Source organism: Barbus barbus, assembly GCF_936440315.1.
Source record: "Barbus barbus genome assembly, chromosome: 8".
NCBI classification, from domain to species: Eukaryota; Metazoa; Chordata; class Actinopteri; order Cypriniformes; family Cyprinidae; genus Barbus; species Barbus barbus.
The window spans coordinates 7,144,986-7,162,647 of NC_136736.1; the positions used below are offsets into that span (position 1 = coordinate 7,144,986).

The 17,662-nt window shown below is 35.0% G+C and overlaps 1 protein-coding gene across 1 annotated transcript; it reads left to right on the forward strand.

Moving 5' to 3' along the window:
- Positions 1 to 12,140: 12,140 nt before the first annotated feature.
- Positions 12,141 to 16,778, forward strand: LOC306873829 (uncharacterized protein). Its single transcript, XM_079423326.1, has 12 exons — positions 12,141 to 12,322; positions 12,548 to 12,609; positions 13,039 to 13,205; positions 13,649 to 13,707; positions 13,879 to 14,033; positions 14,158 to 14,321; positions 14,595 to 14,656; positions 14,894 to 15,060; positions 15,188 to 15,333; positions 15,438 to 15,496; positions 15,659 to 15,822; positions 16,116 to 16,778. Exons 2-12 carry the CDS (start codon positions 12,570 to 12,572, stop codon positions 16,199 to 16,201), a joined length of 1,269 nt encoding a protein of 422 aa, XP_079279452.1. The 5' UTR covers positions 12,141 to 12,322; positions 12,548 to 12,569; the 3' UTR covers positions 16,202 to 16,778.
- The last annotated feature ends 884 nt before the right edge of the window (positions 16,779 to 17,662 follow it).

Here is a 17,662-nt window from a genome sequence, read left to right on the forward strand (position 1 = left end):
TTCATGTTAATGGTTAGTTTTCAGACCCTCCAAAAATTCTGATTTATAACAGTGTTTTTAACTTGTGCAGTTAGGAATTTGTTATAGTGGTTGCTGAATGACAAAAAGCAAATGCCGGTTCTACCGTACATGCTTTTATGCCTTCTGGTCGATTATGTCACCTGCCCGTGACGTCCCGCCCTTCCATTGGACAGATTACACATGTGATTCAGAGTGCGGTCACGCTGAAGCTGTTCCCCTAGCGTTTTGACACAGCTCGAGTTCCTGGAAGGGAACAAGGACTTATAACACTGATTCCCAAACCTAATAAAGAGAAGTTATTAATTGAAAATTGGAGGCCTATTAGTTGATTAAATAATGACAGTAAATTGTTTGCAAAGATTTTTTCTAGAAGACTGAAGCAAGGTTTAGACAAAATAATTGATATAGAACAGTCTGGGTTTATGCAAGGCCGTCATATCAGGAATAATATTAGACTAGTCGTAGATATGATTATAATCACCTTATTGAGGATGATAGTTTTATTTTATTTATTGATTTCTATAAAGCATTTGATATGGTGATTCATGATTTTATTTTCAAAGTTATTCAATTGTTTGGTTTTGGAGATATGTTTTTGAAAGCAGTTAAAACATTGTGGTGTAATAGTTCTGTCAAACTTGCTCATGGTACCTCACAAAGATTTGATATTCATCGTGGCATTAGGCAAGGATGTCCTCTTTATCCTTTTTTATTTTTGTTAGTCACTCAGGTTTTAGCATCACATTTAAAAAGAAATCAATTTTAATGGTATCACAGCTTTAGGTGTACTATTTAAACTTATCCAGTTCGCTGATGACACTGCATTGTTTTTGAAAAACAAATTTGAAGTACCAAAACTAATTATATATATTGAGGAATGTTCTCTATAGGTGAAAGATCTGGACTGCAGGCAGGCCAATTCAGCACCCGGACTCTTCTATTACGAAGCCATGCTGTTGTAATAGCTGCATTATGTGGTTTTGCATTGTCCTACTGAAATACACAAGGTCTTCCCTGAAATAGACGTCATCTGGAGGGGTGCATATGTTGCTCTGAAACCTTTATATACCGTTCACCATTCAGAGTGCCTTCCAAAACATGCAAGCTGCCCATACCGTATGCACTTATGCACCCCTATACTATCAGAGATGCTGACTTTTGAACTGAATGCTGATAACACACAGGAAGGTCTCCCTCTTCTTTAGCCCGGAGGACATGGCGTCTGCAATTTCCAATAAGAACGTCAAATTTGGACTCGTCTGACCATAGAACAATTGAACACTCCATTTTAAATGAGCCTTGGACCATAGGACACGATGACGCTTCTGGACCATGTTCACATATGCTTCATTTTTGCATGATCGAGCTTTAGTTGGCATCTGCAGATGGCACGGCGGATTGTGTTAACCGACAGTGGTTTCTGGAAGTATTCCTGGGCCCATTTAGTAATGTCAATGACAGAATCATGCTGATGAGTGATGCAATGTTGTCTGAGGGCCTGAAGACCACGGGCATCCAACAAAGGTTTTCGGCCTTGTCCCTTACACACAGAGATTTCTCCAGTTTCTCTGAATCTTTTGATGATGTTATGCACTGTAGATGATGAGATTTGCATAGTGTTATATTTGATATTCCGGATTAAAGGGCTAAAACCCCTGATTCTCATCTATCATGCTCATAAATTGGTCATTATCAACAAATATATAATCACCTTTCAGCTAAGTTGATGTTGGCAGAAGTCTCTCGTTCTTTTCGCCCGGTGTCCATCCTGGCTCAGTCAAGTTCGGGCCTCTTGGAACTTGTAATAAGGATTTTATTCAGGTTCTGATTCAAATAACAAAAATCTTTGAATTACACATTTACAAGAAAAATACAGAAGAGTCAAGTTTAGACAACTAAACAACACACACACACACACACACACATGGTCAAAGACAAGTTTCTTTAAACCTTCTGTTCTCACACTAAGAATGTGTCAATCTAGCTGTATAAAATATCAATAATATATTTGAAAATGGCAAAACCATGTACCCAATGACAAAATATTTAAGTGGGGACTTCAAAGACATCAAAGGCTTTATGTTCATCACAAGATGGCACCAGTTGCCTAGTCTACTCTGCTTTTGTTAAAGACAGTGAGGGAGAGGCTGTGTTCTGATTGACAGGGTCCCTATGCAGTGCTCACTCCGTACTCCCTGAGCACGTAATCTGTTGAGGTTCACTTCACTTAACAAAAAAACATTCATTCAAATCTTCCTGCAATGTTATCAAACAGGTTTTTTTTGTTTTGTTTTTGTTTTTGAATGGCATATTTTATAGCAATAGTTAACCCAAAAATGAAAATTTGCTGAAAATGTACTCATTGGCTAAGATGTAGAGTAGTTTATTCTGGAGCAGGTTTTTAGAAATTCAGCATTGCAGTGTTTGCTTATGTATCCTCTGCAATGAATGGGTGCCATCAGAATTCAGAAGAGTTCAAACAGCTAGTAAAAACATCACAATAATCCACAAGTAATCTACACCTCTCCAGTTAGAATCTTGTGAAGTGACAAACTGCATGTTTGTGAGAAACAAACCCATTATTAAGGTATTTTAAAGTCCAAAGTCCATAATAACGCTTCCACCGTGTGAAAAAGTCCATGTTGTCTTCTCATATTAAAATCCACTGAGATATTTGTTTAAAACTGTTTTGCTTGATTAGTGCATGTTTCTCTCCTGATTCAGATTATACAGCTTTTTCAAACGGAGAAAATTATTTTACTAAAATATTATGGACAGATGACTAAGGCTGGGAATCGAAAATCGATTCTATGACTAATTTTTCAGTCACGAGTGTATCCAGATTTGCCAAATGACATCCCCTTTTTAATATGTACCTCCCGCTAAACTAGTAATAGTAATTTGTTTGATGGTTTGGCAAAGAGCTAAAGAATAATGACTAATAAACAATGTCATGTTCCGCCCTAAATGTGTGTTTCAAAATCAAACATCTCAACACAGGAAAAAAAACTGCACTCATGTGATTTGTTCATGTTTTTATAGTGAACTATTTCTGAGACAATGTACCCCCTTTACAGACCTAACAGCATATAAATCTTGTTTATATACCATGTTATTAAGTATTTTCTATGTGATGATATTAGATTTATCAGTGTTTTCTGTATTTTGTTGCACTGTTTATTGTTAGCTATAGGCCTCTCCAACATTGCAGTTCTTCCCTCTACATGGATTAAAAAGTTTACTGTACTCTAAAGTTCATTAACTTCGTTATTCTTTTATTCACCAATTCCTGTTTCCTCATTAACTTCAGGATGGCTTTCATTTTGAAGAAGATCTTTTGGTCCTCCAGTTCCCTTTTAGGTCCACCTTTTGTTCCTTCTTCCTCTGTTTCTTGACCTTCTTATCCTGGAGACGTTGAGGTCCCTGTGCTGAAAGATCATTAAAATCAATTTCTATCTGATCTGATCGTTTTTTAATGCTCCCGGTTGGGGATTGATCAGAAGATCGCGTATCAGTTATGGCAGGAAACTCGTCAATAGCCTTTGCAATTTGACGTTGAGGAATGTTGTTTTTAAAGTATTCCACAATCTTTTTACGCACTCTTTCACAGATTGGAGAACCTCTGCCCATCTTTACTTCTGAGAGCCTCTCTAAGACATTCCTTTTATAGCTAATCATGTTACAGACCTGATGTCAATTAACTTAATTAGTTGCTAGATGTTCCTTTTTGAGCCCTTTGTTGCCCCCGTGACAAATTTTTTGAGACCCGTAGCAGGCATCAAATTTGAAATGAGCTCATTAAGTGGATAAAAGTGTAAAATTTCTCTTTTTAAACATTAGTTATATTCTCTGTTCTATTGTAAATACAATATTGGCTCATGTGATTTGAAAGTCTTTTAGTTTTCATTCGCTACAAATATACCTGTGCGACTTATGACTGGTTTTGTGGTCCGTGTGCGCTCTGTGTTCTGTGTGTCTTTCAAATTCCATTATTTATTCTCTCTTTCCGTCTCTTGATTCATTACGTTCATTGAAATGTTTCAGAAAGGTTTCAACACTTATAAACAGGTACATCCTTGAGATGACTGCCCCAGTTTGGTAAAATATTTATATTATATATGTTTTAATGGATTTTACTTCAAAAGAAAATGGAGATAGACAATGTGGAGTTTTGTAGACGGCAAGTTTCCAATTCACATGAGGATTAGTTTCACATTTATCAAACTTCTGTGTACATAACTGCTTACATTGTCATTTACTAAAGCTGTTTTAGTGCCTGCCTGTTCCAGTGTGTGTAACTTGCATGAAGCCCAAAATTTCACCATGTTCACCATGCTACTCTTATATAATTCAGAACATTAACTGCTTATAATGCAGAACCTTTGATTTCAAGGAAATCACTCAGATAAGTTAAAGAATGTACCTCTCCTGTACAAAGTAGAGGAAATGTAAGAAGGAAGAAATACTTTATTTTTCCCAGCACAACTTATGGTTGGAATGAGTTGTCTCATAAACAAACTTTGTTAGTTTGTTCATTTAAGTGACTGCTTGGCATATTTAGTTTTTTGTTTGTTTTTCAATATATTTTAGTGTTTTTTGCATTTCTTAAAATCTGCAGGGCCATGTGATCTTATTACATTTCTCAGGATTCTGTGTGTCTTTCAAATTCCCTGTTATTTATCCTCTGTTTTGGCCTCTTGATTGCGCTTTTGAAATCTAGGTAATTTTTGTCATGTATGATGTAATGTATGAGTCTTTCTGTGCATACCATGCAGTTATAATGTTATGGGACTGTAGTGTGTGTTTCCGATGTTTCTGTCCTTACTATTGTAACAGACTTATGTAATGAATGTTCTCAATATAAACAACAGAGGTCTAAACTTTGGTAACACCTTTTATTTTAGAAACTTTGCAAGTATGTGTCAACTAATTCTACTAACAATAATCCTAATGTAACAATCTACTAATACTCTAATAAGAGTTAGTTATGGGATACTATGAATTTATGGGAAGTTATGAGATACTATGAAGGGGATGACTGGATTGTCAATTTTCTCTAGGTTTGATAAAGGGAATATTTCAGATCAGGGTGTGACAATTATAAATTCAGTTGGAGTGGTCAGAATTGATGTTACGGTTGATCAAGTGAGGAGTACCTTAAAGAAGTTAAATCATAGGAAGGCTAGGATCAGATAATCTTAGTGCATTCAATTTGAATTTTTCAACTAGATACTTGTCAGTTTGCATATAGGCAAAATCGCAGTACTGAAGATGCAGTGATAACCTTGTTACATTTGATTTTGAAACATCTGGATAAGCCTAAAACTATAGCTCGAGCCCTTTTCTTGGACTTAACCTTTGCATTCAATCCAATCAGAGCTGGTACTGACAAAAATGATTAAAATGGAAGTTAATCTGTATCTGATTCTTTGGTATTACTTGTTTTTGATGGGCAGAATATAGATAGTTAATCAAAAATGTTAAACTCCAATTGTAACTTATTCTGTAGTGCCTCAGGGTTGTGTGAGTTCATCGTTCCTTTTCACTCTTTATACAGATGATTGAAAACTGATATCGAAAATACATATTTATTGAATTTTTCATATGATACAGTGCTGCTCTATCTTTAGTGGGGAGTGAAGATGATTCCAGCATGCATCAGTGTTGTACAGATAAATTGGTGGAATGGTGTGGTGTCATTATAAATGAAAAGAAGACAAAGGAAATTATTTTTGGTTTCTCAGGGTATAGGCATAGAAAACAAGTGACTCTACATAACATACAGATTGAACAAGTGTCTTCCTATAAATATTTGGGTGTCTATGTGGAAGCTGCTTTATCATGGAGTGCACATATAGACTATTTTTGTAGTAAGGTACAACAACATATTTATTTTCTTAGGAGACTAAGGTCATTTGGAGCAAATAAGCAGATTCTGCTGGTGTTTTTTCCAATCTATAATACAGAGTGTTGTGCAATATGGAATGCGTGCATGGTATAGTTGTCTCTGTTCAGCTCAAAGCTCGATTGGCTAGATTGCTATCTATTTGTTCTAAAATTGTGGGCCAAGTGCTTGAGCCAAATTTTCAAGATCTGCATACAAAAAACAAATAAATAAATAAAATAAATGCTGACCATGTCAGAAAAAATTATGCCTGACCCTTCCCACATTTTATAGGAGGAATATCAATGTCTTAGTTGAGTCTCAGTGGTTGTGATCAGAGACTTTCTAACAGGGCAAGAGGACGTGTCTGCGATGACGATCATAGTCACAGATAAGAAGGCCTGTGTAGCCAGTCTACTGTTAGTGGTTTTATCAGGTTCAGTGGTATCTTGGTACTATGACCTCTGAAAACTTGTCAACGTCTTGTCATCAATCTTTCTACAGGGCTTTGCATTTGTTCGTGAGTTTACACAAGCTGTAAAACTTGAACTGTAAGGTGAGGTCTTGAGTGCTAGATTCCTACAAGACACGTCACCTTTTTGTCTAGATTTTTTGATAGCCAAGTGACAATTATGACAAAGAAGCCAAATAGGAATCTAGGTACTATCTTGCCAATGTTTGGTTTATATTGAGTACAATGATTGTTGTTTTTTTTAGAAGCTTGATGTTTGTCTCAAAAAAGATTCACTTATCAAACAATGTCATATCTTCACCATTTGCATCAGATCGTCATGCTTTGTCACAGTTACAAAATTTATGTTTGAAACACATAGTCAGAATAGTCCATCTGCCATCAGTGGTTCAACCGTAACTTTATGAAGCTACGAGAATACTTTTTGTACGCAAAGAAAACAAAAATAATGACTTTATTCAACAATTCGTCTCTGTGTCAGCATAGCACCATTTTGGAGAATATCCACTGGATGCAAACGCTGTTCTGTGTCAGCCGCACCTCACGGATATGCTGTTTTTGTTTGTTTACGCTTTAATTTGAATAAAAGAGAGCCCAGAAAAGGGTAATGTTTGCATTTTGTAGTTTTGTTTATTGATTTAATGAATGTACAATAGATTACAGTACATTGGTGTGTATCTCTTGCTATTTTTGCCAACCACTTATTATTGTTTTTTTTCATAGTTTTTAAATGATTTACAATTTTACAACTTATATTCGAATTAACTGTACTTGTTTGGAACAGTGAAATCAAATATTCAAATTATTAAAGGAATTGAATAAAATTGTTTTTTGTTTTGTTTTTGTAACACAGTTCAGGCCCGAATGGACTAAATTAAATGAAATGTATATGCAGTCATGTCTAAAATACCAGTCATGTATCATATTGCATAGTTTCGGTGTAAGGAGGGGAATTCAATCTCATGAACAAGTTTGCATGTATCACCCACTCACTTGTCACTCACTTGCATGCAGTTAGCGAATGGCACTGACTGCTCTCGGTAATGTGGACTGACTAGTTTTAGACATGGGCTTTTTGTGGTTTGTAAGGTTAGAGTGAGTCACAATGGGATACAGTATGTCATGTGCTCCTAAAAGAATTTTAACTGTGGAGACTTGAAGAATGTCCTGTTTATATAAAGTTCATGTGGGGTTATGTGTTTCCTTGTTCTAAAAAGACGGCCCATTCTCAGAAAACTACACCACTGGAGTCCACACTATTGATATAATCACAGATACTTTACTGATCAGAGACTGATCAGATATTGTGTTCAACAGAACATCAGAAAATTAGAATTAGTGAAAATTTAAACATTATGGTTTCATTGTCTGTGTAGAATATTTATTTATTTATATAATGTTTTAGAATTACCCCAAGAGCACAGCGACGACTCATTCAAGAGGTCACAAAAGATCCCACAACAACATCTAAAGAACTGCAGGCCTCACTTGCATCAGTTAAGGTCAGTGTTCATGACTCCACCATAAGAAAGAGAATGGGCAAAAATGGCCTGCATGGCAGAGTTCCAAGACGAAAACCGCTGCTGAGCAAAAAGAACATAAAGACTTGTCTCCGTTTTGCCAGAAAACATCCTGACCTGACCTGAATCCTGTTGAGATGCTGTGACATGACCTTAAAAAGGCTGTTCATGCTCAAACCCTCCGATGTGGCTGAATTACAACAATTCTGCCAAGATGAGTGGGCCAAAATTCCTCCACAGCGCTGTAACAGACTCATTGCAAGTTATCGCAAACGCTTGATTGCAGTTGTTGCTGCTAAGGGTGGCCCAACCAGTTATTAGGTTGAGGGTGCAAGCACTTTTTCACACAGGGCCATGTGGATTTGGATTTTGTTTTCCCTACATAATAAAAAACTTCATTCAAAAACTGCATGTTGCGTTTACTTGTGTTATCTTTGATTTAATATTTAAATTTGTTTGATGATCTGAAACATTAAAGTGTGACAAACATGCAAAAAAAAAAAAAAAATCAGGAAGGGGGCCAACACTTTTTCACACCACTGTATGTGTACTGTGTATATTTATTATGTATATATAAATACACAAACATGCATGTATATATTTAAAAAAAATATGTTATGTTTATATATTAAATATATTTTTATATAATATAAAATATAAATATATAAATCAGAATTAGTTGTATTGCCAGGCATGTTTGCACATACGAGGAATTTGTTTTAGTGACAGTAGCTCGACAGTGCGACAGAATGACAGCGACAGGACAGGACACAGATTATATTAATAAAATAATAATAATGTACAAATATACAAAATGGACAATATGCAAAATAGACAATTCAGTATGTACAGGTATGTTAGGTGCAAATTTGAAATGTAATAAGTATGTGTGTTAAATAAAAAATAAAAAGTATGATAGTGTTGTGTATTTCATGTTTATTGTTAAGAGTTCAAATATTCATGAGATGGATTGCCTGAGGAAAGAAACTGATCCTGTGTCTGGTCGTTCTGGTGCTCAGAGCTCTGTAGCGTCGACCAGACGGTAACCGTTCAAAGAGGGAGTGTGCTGGATGTGAGGGGTCCAGAGTGACTTTACCAGCCCTTTTGCTCACTCTGGATGAGTACAGTTCTTGGAGAGTGGGGAGGGTTGTACCAATGATTCGCTCAGCAGTCTGGACTACCCGCCGTTGTCTTCTAAAGTCAGATTTGGTAGCTGAGCTGAACCAGACAGTTAATGAAGTGCAGAGTGTCAGGGTTGTGGGGTGAAGGGATGAGGCGAGGACTCAGTACTGCAGAGAATGGGCTTTTATTAATAATAAAAATAAACAAAACCAACCAAAACTACCCCATAGGGGAAAAACAGGACAGTTGGCAGGCTTGGCAAGGCAGGATCAGCACACGACAGGGGAACATACGATGACAAACTGGCACAGGACTGGAAACACAAGGAGATTATGAAGGGAGCAAATGAGGAGGGTAACAAGATAACACAGGTGGGACAAATTAACCAATAATCAGTCCAATATTTGATGTGTGTGTTTTAATCTAGAAGAAGCATTTTTTTTTGTTTACTCTACAAATTTTCTCAGTCACCTGGAAACATTTTAGAGACATTTCTGTGAATGGGTGGGTGAATGAGGAGGATAGTAGAGAAAAAACAAATAGATGCAAGATAAAGGCAACAGAAAGTGTTGGTATATCAATTCATACAGGGCAATATGAAGAATATGAATATGCTTGGGCCAGCAGATATTCTCCAAAATGGCGCTATGATTTGTCAATTCTGATGTTACATATGACACCAACAATCCTATCATCATCAAAATCTTGAAAAAAATGAGTGACCTAATTTGCAAGACCACTGATTTTTAAGATTTTGATGGATTTTTACAAAATGATGTTTTATTAACAAGGTTCGGGAGGAGCACGATCAGATAATCAGTCTGGCCCAGGTGCAGCTCGTCAGCTAATCACCTTAACAAGCACATCAGGTGTATATATACAGCCAACTCACCTCTGTTCTATGACAGTTTTCTAGCATCCCGCCTCCACCCCAACTCCGCACTCCAATCTAAATTTCATCCCATTCTTGGGATGGGGGGGGGTTCTCTGGGTTTGGGCTCCATCCCGAGCTCGGAGCCCTCCCTCCTGACAGCACGCCAAATATGCTTACTAATTGCTCAATCATATTATATGTTAGTGCGAACTCGTGAATAATAGTTTCTTTTTTAATTGACAAGGCAGGTTATTGCCTATATATAAAGGAATAATTAATTCTTTTAGCTGCACAACTTGAAATGCATAAAAAATAGCACATAATCAAACACCACATATAGGTCATTTAAAAAGCATGGGGAATAAAAGAAAGTTCATGCCTTATTAGTGCATGGGAGGCCCACTGTCTTTGAAGAATTAAGATAGTAGATTCTTGGACGTGACTTCGGAATCATATATTTGATGTGTGCATCCCATGACAAAGTAGGTGATTGAACTCCAAGCAGTTTAAAAAGTGGAGAGTCTACTGATTACATGTCCCAAAATGACTGGAGAAGGGGGTGAGGGGATATTATCATCTTTCCTGGCACTAATTTCCATGTCCATGGTCTTAGCTCCATTCATTGCTAGAGAACATTCCTCTCCCTATTCTGCCACAGAATCCAAGGCCTTTTGAGTTAGGAAGCTCAGTGATTGTTAGATCATCAGCATATTTTACAGGAATTACAGAAGGCAGATGTAAATCCAAACTGTTTATACAGATGACAGAAAGCAGAAGGAATAAAAGTTCCCCTGGGGAGAACCAGATGGAATTGGATAGCAGTTAAAAACACAGGGACCCCACATACAGTATATATCACTTTTTTCCCAGGTTTAAATATAAGTCCAAAATAGAGATTTGTCTTTAGTATGGCACCAGCAATCTTATCACTATCAAAGTCTTAAAAATCACTTTCCCATTCATTTTAGATTTTAACAGCTGACTCAACAGTGAGACAGTAAACACCCTGGCTTACCCAAGTTCAAATATAATTTCAAAAAGATGTGACAACATTTTGGAAAGAGAAAAGAGAGCATTTAAGAAACTGTGCAAAAGTTGTGCTTTGTGAAATTAAAAGATCAGATTGTTCAGGGGAATTTAAGAACTGACTGCTATTAATAAAAACAGAAGCTTGTGACCATTCTGTGACGTTGACGTTTTGGCACGGGGAAAACATTCTTCTCTGTTTACTAGAGGTCAAAATGGAAAAAAACAACAAAAAAAAAAAATTACAGATTGTACAATACAAACAACAGCTAAGCAACCATATGAAGAATAGCTGTGCAGGATTCCACATGGAAACAATAAACAGATCATAATGCATTAAATGATAAGATCAACTGTTGATTTTTGCAGTAGAAGATGTTTGCCAAATCTTTGGTTAAATATACTTTGGTTTGGAACAAGCATGAGTTATGAGGAACTACATTTGCTGGAAAAGCCAGTTACACAGTTTCCTCATGGTTTTTGCTGATGAACTGGAAATACAACATGATTTGTAACGTAGCACACCTTTTCTTTCTAAAGACAATTTAGACAACTCTCTTCTCAGCCTGTTCTTAATACACAGTTTAACTTTTTTTTTTAAATATATGTCAGTATGCATGCAGTATATATGTATTTTTTGCTTTTGAGAATGAGTCGTCCAAGAGGAATGTCTCAGGCATTTCTCACACCTCATACTTGTATTTCACCTAACACTAACCCAGTACCCCAACCTATAACCTTGAAAAGATCCCAAATTTGAAGTACTTTATCAGGCAAAATAATTAGCCAATTATCATGCTTGATGTAGCTGGCTAATGTCACATCATTTAGTGAGTATCTGATTAGATTATCCAGGTCATATCAGAATGTCTAGTTATAATGTCTAGAAGCAACAAGTCCTATTGACTAGAATAACTCTTATTAGATGCATATTCTATTACAGATACACTGGATATAAAATTAGCATTTCACTTGTATTTTAGGAAAGAAAAAGTTACTTCCAAATAATTAAATTAAGTACATATTTCCACATGAATAATGGACAGTTTTACTACTGATGGAACAAAGTGGTATAAGATGAAAAAAACAATTTTTTTCAGCCATGATTTTTCAGTTTGCCATAATTGGTTAAAAATGCAACATATACAGTCATCATGGGCCGTCACGTGCGTACCAGGAAACAAAATATTTATTTTAATACTGTCGTTCCTCAAGTTTGTCAGCAAACTTCAGCAATGCTCAACTCTCATTGGTTGGTTCTTCTAATGAAAAAAACCCATCTCACTTTAAATGTCAGTCCACCTGTCTGCTGGTATCTTTTAGAGGTGATCAATTAACTGAAGACAAATACTTGCTAAACGGATTAACCTGGATTGGCTTTTTTGTCGAGAAATAATCAAAAAGTAAGTAGAAGAAAATGTTTTCATTATTATGTAATAAGTGAGTGCTTTATGCAGCCTTGAATGGTGTTTGTGTGGAATATATTATGTTTTATTAAATCTGTAAAATTTGGTAATTCTATTTATTTGTTTGTTACTTATGCAGCTCTTGATACCTTTTAAAATGTTGACATCTTTGGTTTTTGAACTTTGGTACATCATACTTATGTGCTTCATTTTCATTTTTAGGGATTACTAAAAGAACATAGCAATGGAGTGGAAGATTGTAGTACCTGTTCTGTGTCTAATTGGTAAGAACCTAGTAGTGATGCTTGTTCTAAATAAGTAGTGATAGTTATTGTTCATAAGTGCACTTAAATTACAAAAGGATTTTATGGTCATTTATATCAACAATTAAAAATACAATCATAATAACAAGAACAAAGATTTGTGAAAAAGAAAGTGACAAACGTTCTAATCATACTATTCCAAAATGTGATTTTCACAACAATGCAGCTGTATAAAGACCTATCTTTAGCCGACAGTGATAACTGTAATCGTAATTACAAGAATAGTTTTTACTCTCAAAATGGAATGGAATGCAGTTCAGTCAAATAGGCTTAGTTGGCGATGCATAGAATCTAGCAGTTAGCAATAATAATGAATGTTTATTTTATTTGAAATGTTATTCTATTTTATTTTTTACCATGCCTCATTTTCCTTAATTTGACCTAAAACAGGATTCCTACCTGTGCCAGGAAATGCTGCTGACACTAACAGCACCAACAACAGCTCCACTGCTTTTGAATTGAATATAGTGTTTCACATTGAAGGCAGTTTTATTGATATCTACTCCAACATGTCCAATAATGACACAAAAAACTGGAAAAACAAAATCATCTCTGAGGTAATATTTTTTAGCCAGTGAGGTATGGTTAAATTTACACCTTTTTCTTTTAGCTGTGGGTTCAGCTAAAGGTGTACATTAGAAACATAAGAGCCAACTTCTCTATTTGTAACTTGAATGTGCAAGATTTCCAGCATCATCGCTCCCAGTTATTTAAGCTGTATACAAAGCAGCCTGGTTATGATGTTTGATATTGCAAACTGGTATTTCTTATCATAATATTATAATTTAATATAGTGCTTATAAATACACTGGTTCAGTTTTACCATTTACTGCACTTTGTTATTATTCTTCCACATTGCAAAATAAAAAGTTTACAATTGTTTGCAGCATAAGAGGTCAATGCAAGATTTGATCAAGTAGTAATTAAATTTAATTAAATGTTTCAATAACTGTAGAGCACTATGGATACAAGTCTTGACCTGTTTGTTAATCTTTTGCAGGTTACGCCAGTTTTCTCTCACCTTAAAAACTTTGAACGCTTTGATATTCAAGCATTCAGGTAAAAGAGAATGAAACTGAATTTTACAAATGCTTTTTTAGTCACATCATGATAAATTAATTTATACATGTATTGATTGTTTGGTTTAGTGCTTGAATGGTTGGTTGTATAGTTACTTTGCATCTGTTCACCCAGTTCATTTGTTTATTATTTGCATGTATGCCCTCTCAGGAATGGCTCCATTGTGGTAGATGGAAAACTTCACTTTAACAGCAGTGACTCCAAGCCTAATAGTGAAAACCTGACACAAATCTTGAATAATGGAAATTTTACCTTCAAAATCCTTACCAATCTCACCAGAATTACTGATGTCCCAACAACCAGTGGTCAGTGTGTGTTTACAGATTTATCTTAATATAATAATATTTTACAGTTGTTAAAGGTCACATTACTTGTGAGACATTTTTGTTGATCTGTGTCCCATTTTAATTTGACCCAAAATAAAAACAGCTTCACCAGCACCTGCTGTGACTACAGCAGCTACAACAGTCGCTACACCTGCTAAACTTGCAAAAATTAATGTAGTGTTCAGAATCATTCAAACCTTCAAGGATAGCTACTCCAATCTCTCTGATCCTGAGACCAAACAGCTGACAGAGAACATCACCAATGCGGTAATATTTTTCTCTAGTAAGGCATGGTTATTGATTGCAATAGCTGTAGATTCCGCTAATTCTGTGTATTGGCAATATTAAAAATAAATACAATTGGTCATTATGTTTTTACATGCTGTATAATTAGCTTAATACTTACTTTTTAGTCTACCTAAACTAAATGTCTGTTTTAAAACTAAATTTCTTGTAGCAAAATTTGATCTGAAAAACAGAAATGATAGACTTGTATGTAAATAACATTTGTTTTTATGATTATTTATCTGTCTTTTATAGTTCACCACAGTTTACAAGAGACGTTTTAAAAACTTCTTCCGCATGATGATTCGAAAATTCAGGTAAAACAGTACATTCACTTGTAGTAATTTGCAAATACCTGGTTTAAATTGAATCAAAAATAGATGGATACATGCATGTTTTTTTTTTTTTTTTTTTTTTAACTTTTTTTATTAGTGGATTGCTTTATAGTTGTTCGGTCAATCAGTTTATTAATCATGTGACCATTTGATTGTTCAATTTGGTCATTCAGTTGTTTGTTGGTTAATTATGTGTTTCAACATGGTTGTTCCCCACAGTCCTGGCTCCATTGTGGCAGATTCTGTCTTTGAGTTTGACAACACAAACAACTCTAGTCCTAATGTGACGGAAGTGACAAACGTCTTTATTGATGCAATTGAAACTGGAAATTTCAGCTTTAGAGTTGATGCCACATCCATCAATATTACTGACATCACAACCAATGGTCAGTGTGTGTATTCACAGATGCTTTTGTTGTTGTTTTATACGTGTCTGTTACATTGTCAATCCTGACATAAACATTCATGTTTGATGAAATTATATTACATTTTCTTTTATTCTGCCCTAAAAAGAAACAACTACGACTCAAGCTGCAACAACCTCAGTAAGCGTGGAAAGGTTTAATTTAACCTTCAAAATGATGAGAGACTTCACAAATGACTTATCAAATATGTCCTCTTCTGCAGCCACTAATCTGACAATCACTGTCATTGAACAGGTAATTATTTTGTCTTTGAGTAATGATAATGCTCCAGTTGAAAAATTATCTGAACTTTTGTCTAGTTCATGATTTTAAAATTAAAATCTATTTTTTTTTTGTAGCTTGATAAAGTGTTCAAAACTTTTGTGAGCCACAGGCGCACACTTGTCCAGCGGTTCAGGTAAATTATGTAAAATTCTATATTTATAAACAATCAAAATGGCATCATCACAAATTGATTTTCACCCATTTATTATTGTGGTCGATTGCTTTTTTGTTTGTTTGACTGGATTACTTGTGCAGTTTTTAATTTATTCTTTATTTGATTATTAATTCCTCTCAGGAATGGCTCCATTGCAGTAGATGCAGAAATTGAATTCAACAAAGTCTCTAGTCCTACTGTAAAAAACCTGGCTGAAACCCTTGCTGATGGCGTAAGAAAGGGAGCAGTCAATTTGCCAATTGATACAAAAACTATCCAATTTACAGACTCCACAGGAGCCACTGGTCAGTATACATTTATTGACATAAGTTTTCATGACTCAAACGTGCAGTAATTTCTCTAAAATTTCTCTGTGATGGGTTTAGCAGGTACAATAATATTACATGATAGACCAGGTCAACGCTTAAAGAAATATAAGCAACATGAGAATGAAAGTAGTGGGGGCCCTGTTGTGTCTATAATCAGCAAAGACAATATGAATGAATGAATAAATTCCAGAGATGTTTTAGGATGTTTTAAGAAGCTTTGTGGTCTCTCTAATGGGAATGCACATTTATTTTCTTTTTGTTTTTTACAGCTAACAAGTCTCCAGTCTTGGCTAGTATGCTCACTGCTTTCTGGATGACCCTAGCATCACTTCTGTTGTCAGCTGTGATGCACTAAGCATCACCTTCACACATAAAAGTATGCTACTGCGAAATGATTGTGATATTTTTGATCATTTTGGTCACATGAAGAATCAGCAAGTCACAAAGCAAAACAAGCCAAGTTATGATCTAGCTGGAACATTTCCTAGTCTTTCTTGCCACATATAGAGCCTGGTGATTTATGGTATTTTTGTTTCTGATTTACACAAAGCACATTATTTATGTGTACACTGAGCTGGAGAAATAATGAGGATTGGTTTATTGAAACCAAATCTGAACATTTCTCTGTGCCACAGGAATGGCACAAGTGGAAGTTACCTATAGAGCTATTATGTTGAAATTCAAAACTGAGATTGTTTTAATCTTTTGAAAATGGATTGAACAATAAATATTTTTTTAGCAATGTATTAGTTAAATTCTGAAGATATGAAAGCTATGTATTTAATCTTTAAGCAAATGAAAGATGTTCTAATAAATACTCTGTATTATGTTTTATGAAGGACTAATGTTTAATAAAATGAAGGGGGAATCCTGTTCCGTTTGTAAATTCAGTGCTGTAAAAACTTTACAAATAAAGACTGTTTCTAAATTAATCTCTCTTTTGATCTATGACTACATGAAGAACTGACATTCAGCCTGTTCCCAAAATTACTTTTAGAAAACATCAGATCACACAAAATTGCAGTGAGATGTGAGCAAGCTGTCAAGTGCAATATAAAATAATGCAAGTAAAACATACAAAAATACATTTATTTATCTGCCACACATTACATTAGTTTTTAATCTCTAAACTGTGTAATGTTATGTACAAGGAGCAGTGTTGGGGGTAATGCATTACAAGTAACGCGAGTTACGTAATATTACTTTTTTCAAGTAACTAGTAAAGTAGCGCATTACTTTTTAATTTACAAGAAAATATCTGAGTTACTTTTTCCCCATTTATTGACTGACAGTGCGCTGTGTGAACATGCTGTTACTATAGATCTAAATGTGAATGTGCATGAATTCATCCCACTCGCATTTAGTATTCATCAAAATGAATTAAAACAGTGAAATGCATACTCAGAATATGACGCAAACCTGCAATAATTAAATATGTTAAACAACACCAATGTATCTAATCCCATTTTATAAACCAATGTCTTTGCCGCTGACCTTTGATGATCCAGTTCAACCATACTAATAAGCAAAAAATACTTTAGATAAACTAACAATTGTGCTTCATTGTTTTTTTTTATTGCCGAAGAGTGTTAAACCTTCTTATTCTGAGTTTTACTTTACAGACGTGAATTTACTTTTCCTTCACAAGATACAGGGCTTTTACATTTGTATTAATGTAATTTCTTGTATTAAAAACAATCAAGCCCTGCTCATATTTAAAAAGTAACGCAAAAGTAACGCATTACTTTCCATAAAAAGTAGCTAAGTAACGCAATTAGTTACTTTTTTAGGGAGTAACGCAATATTGTAATGCATT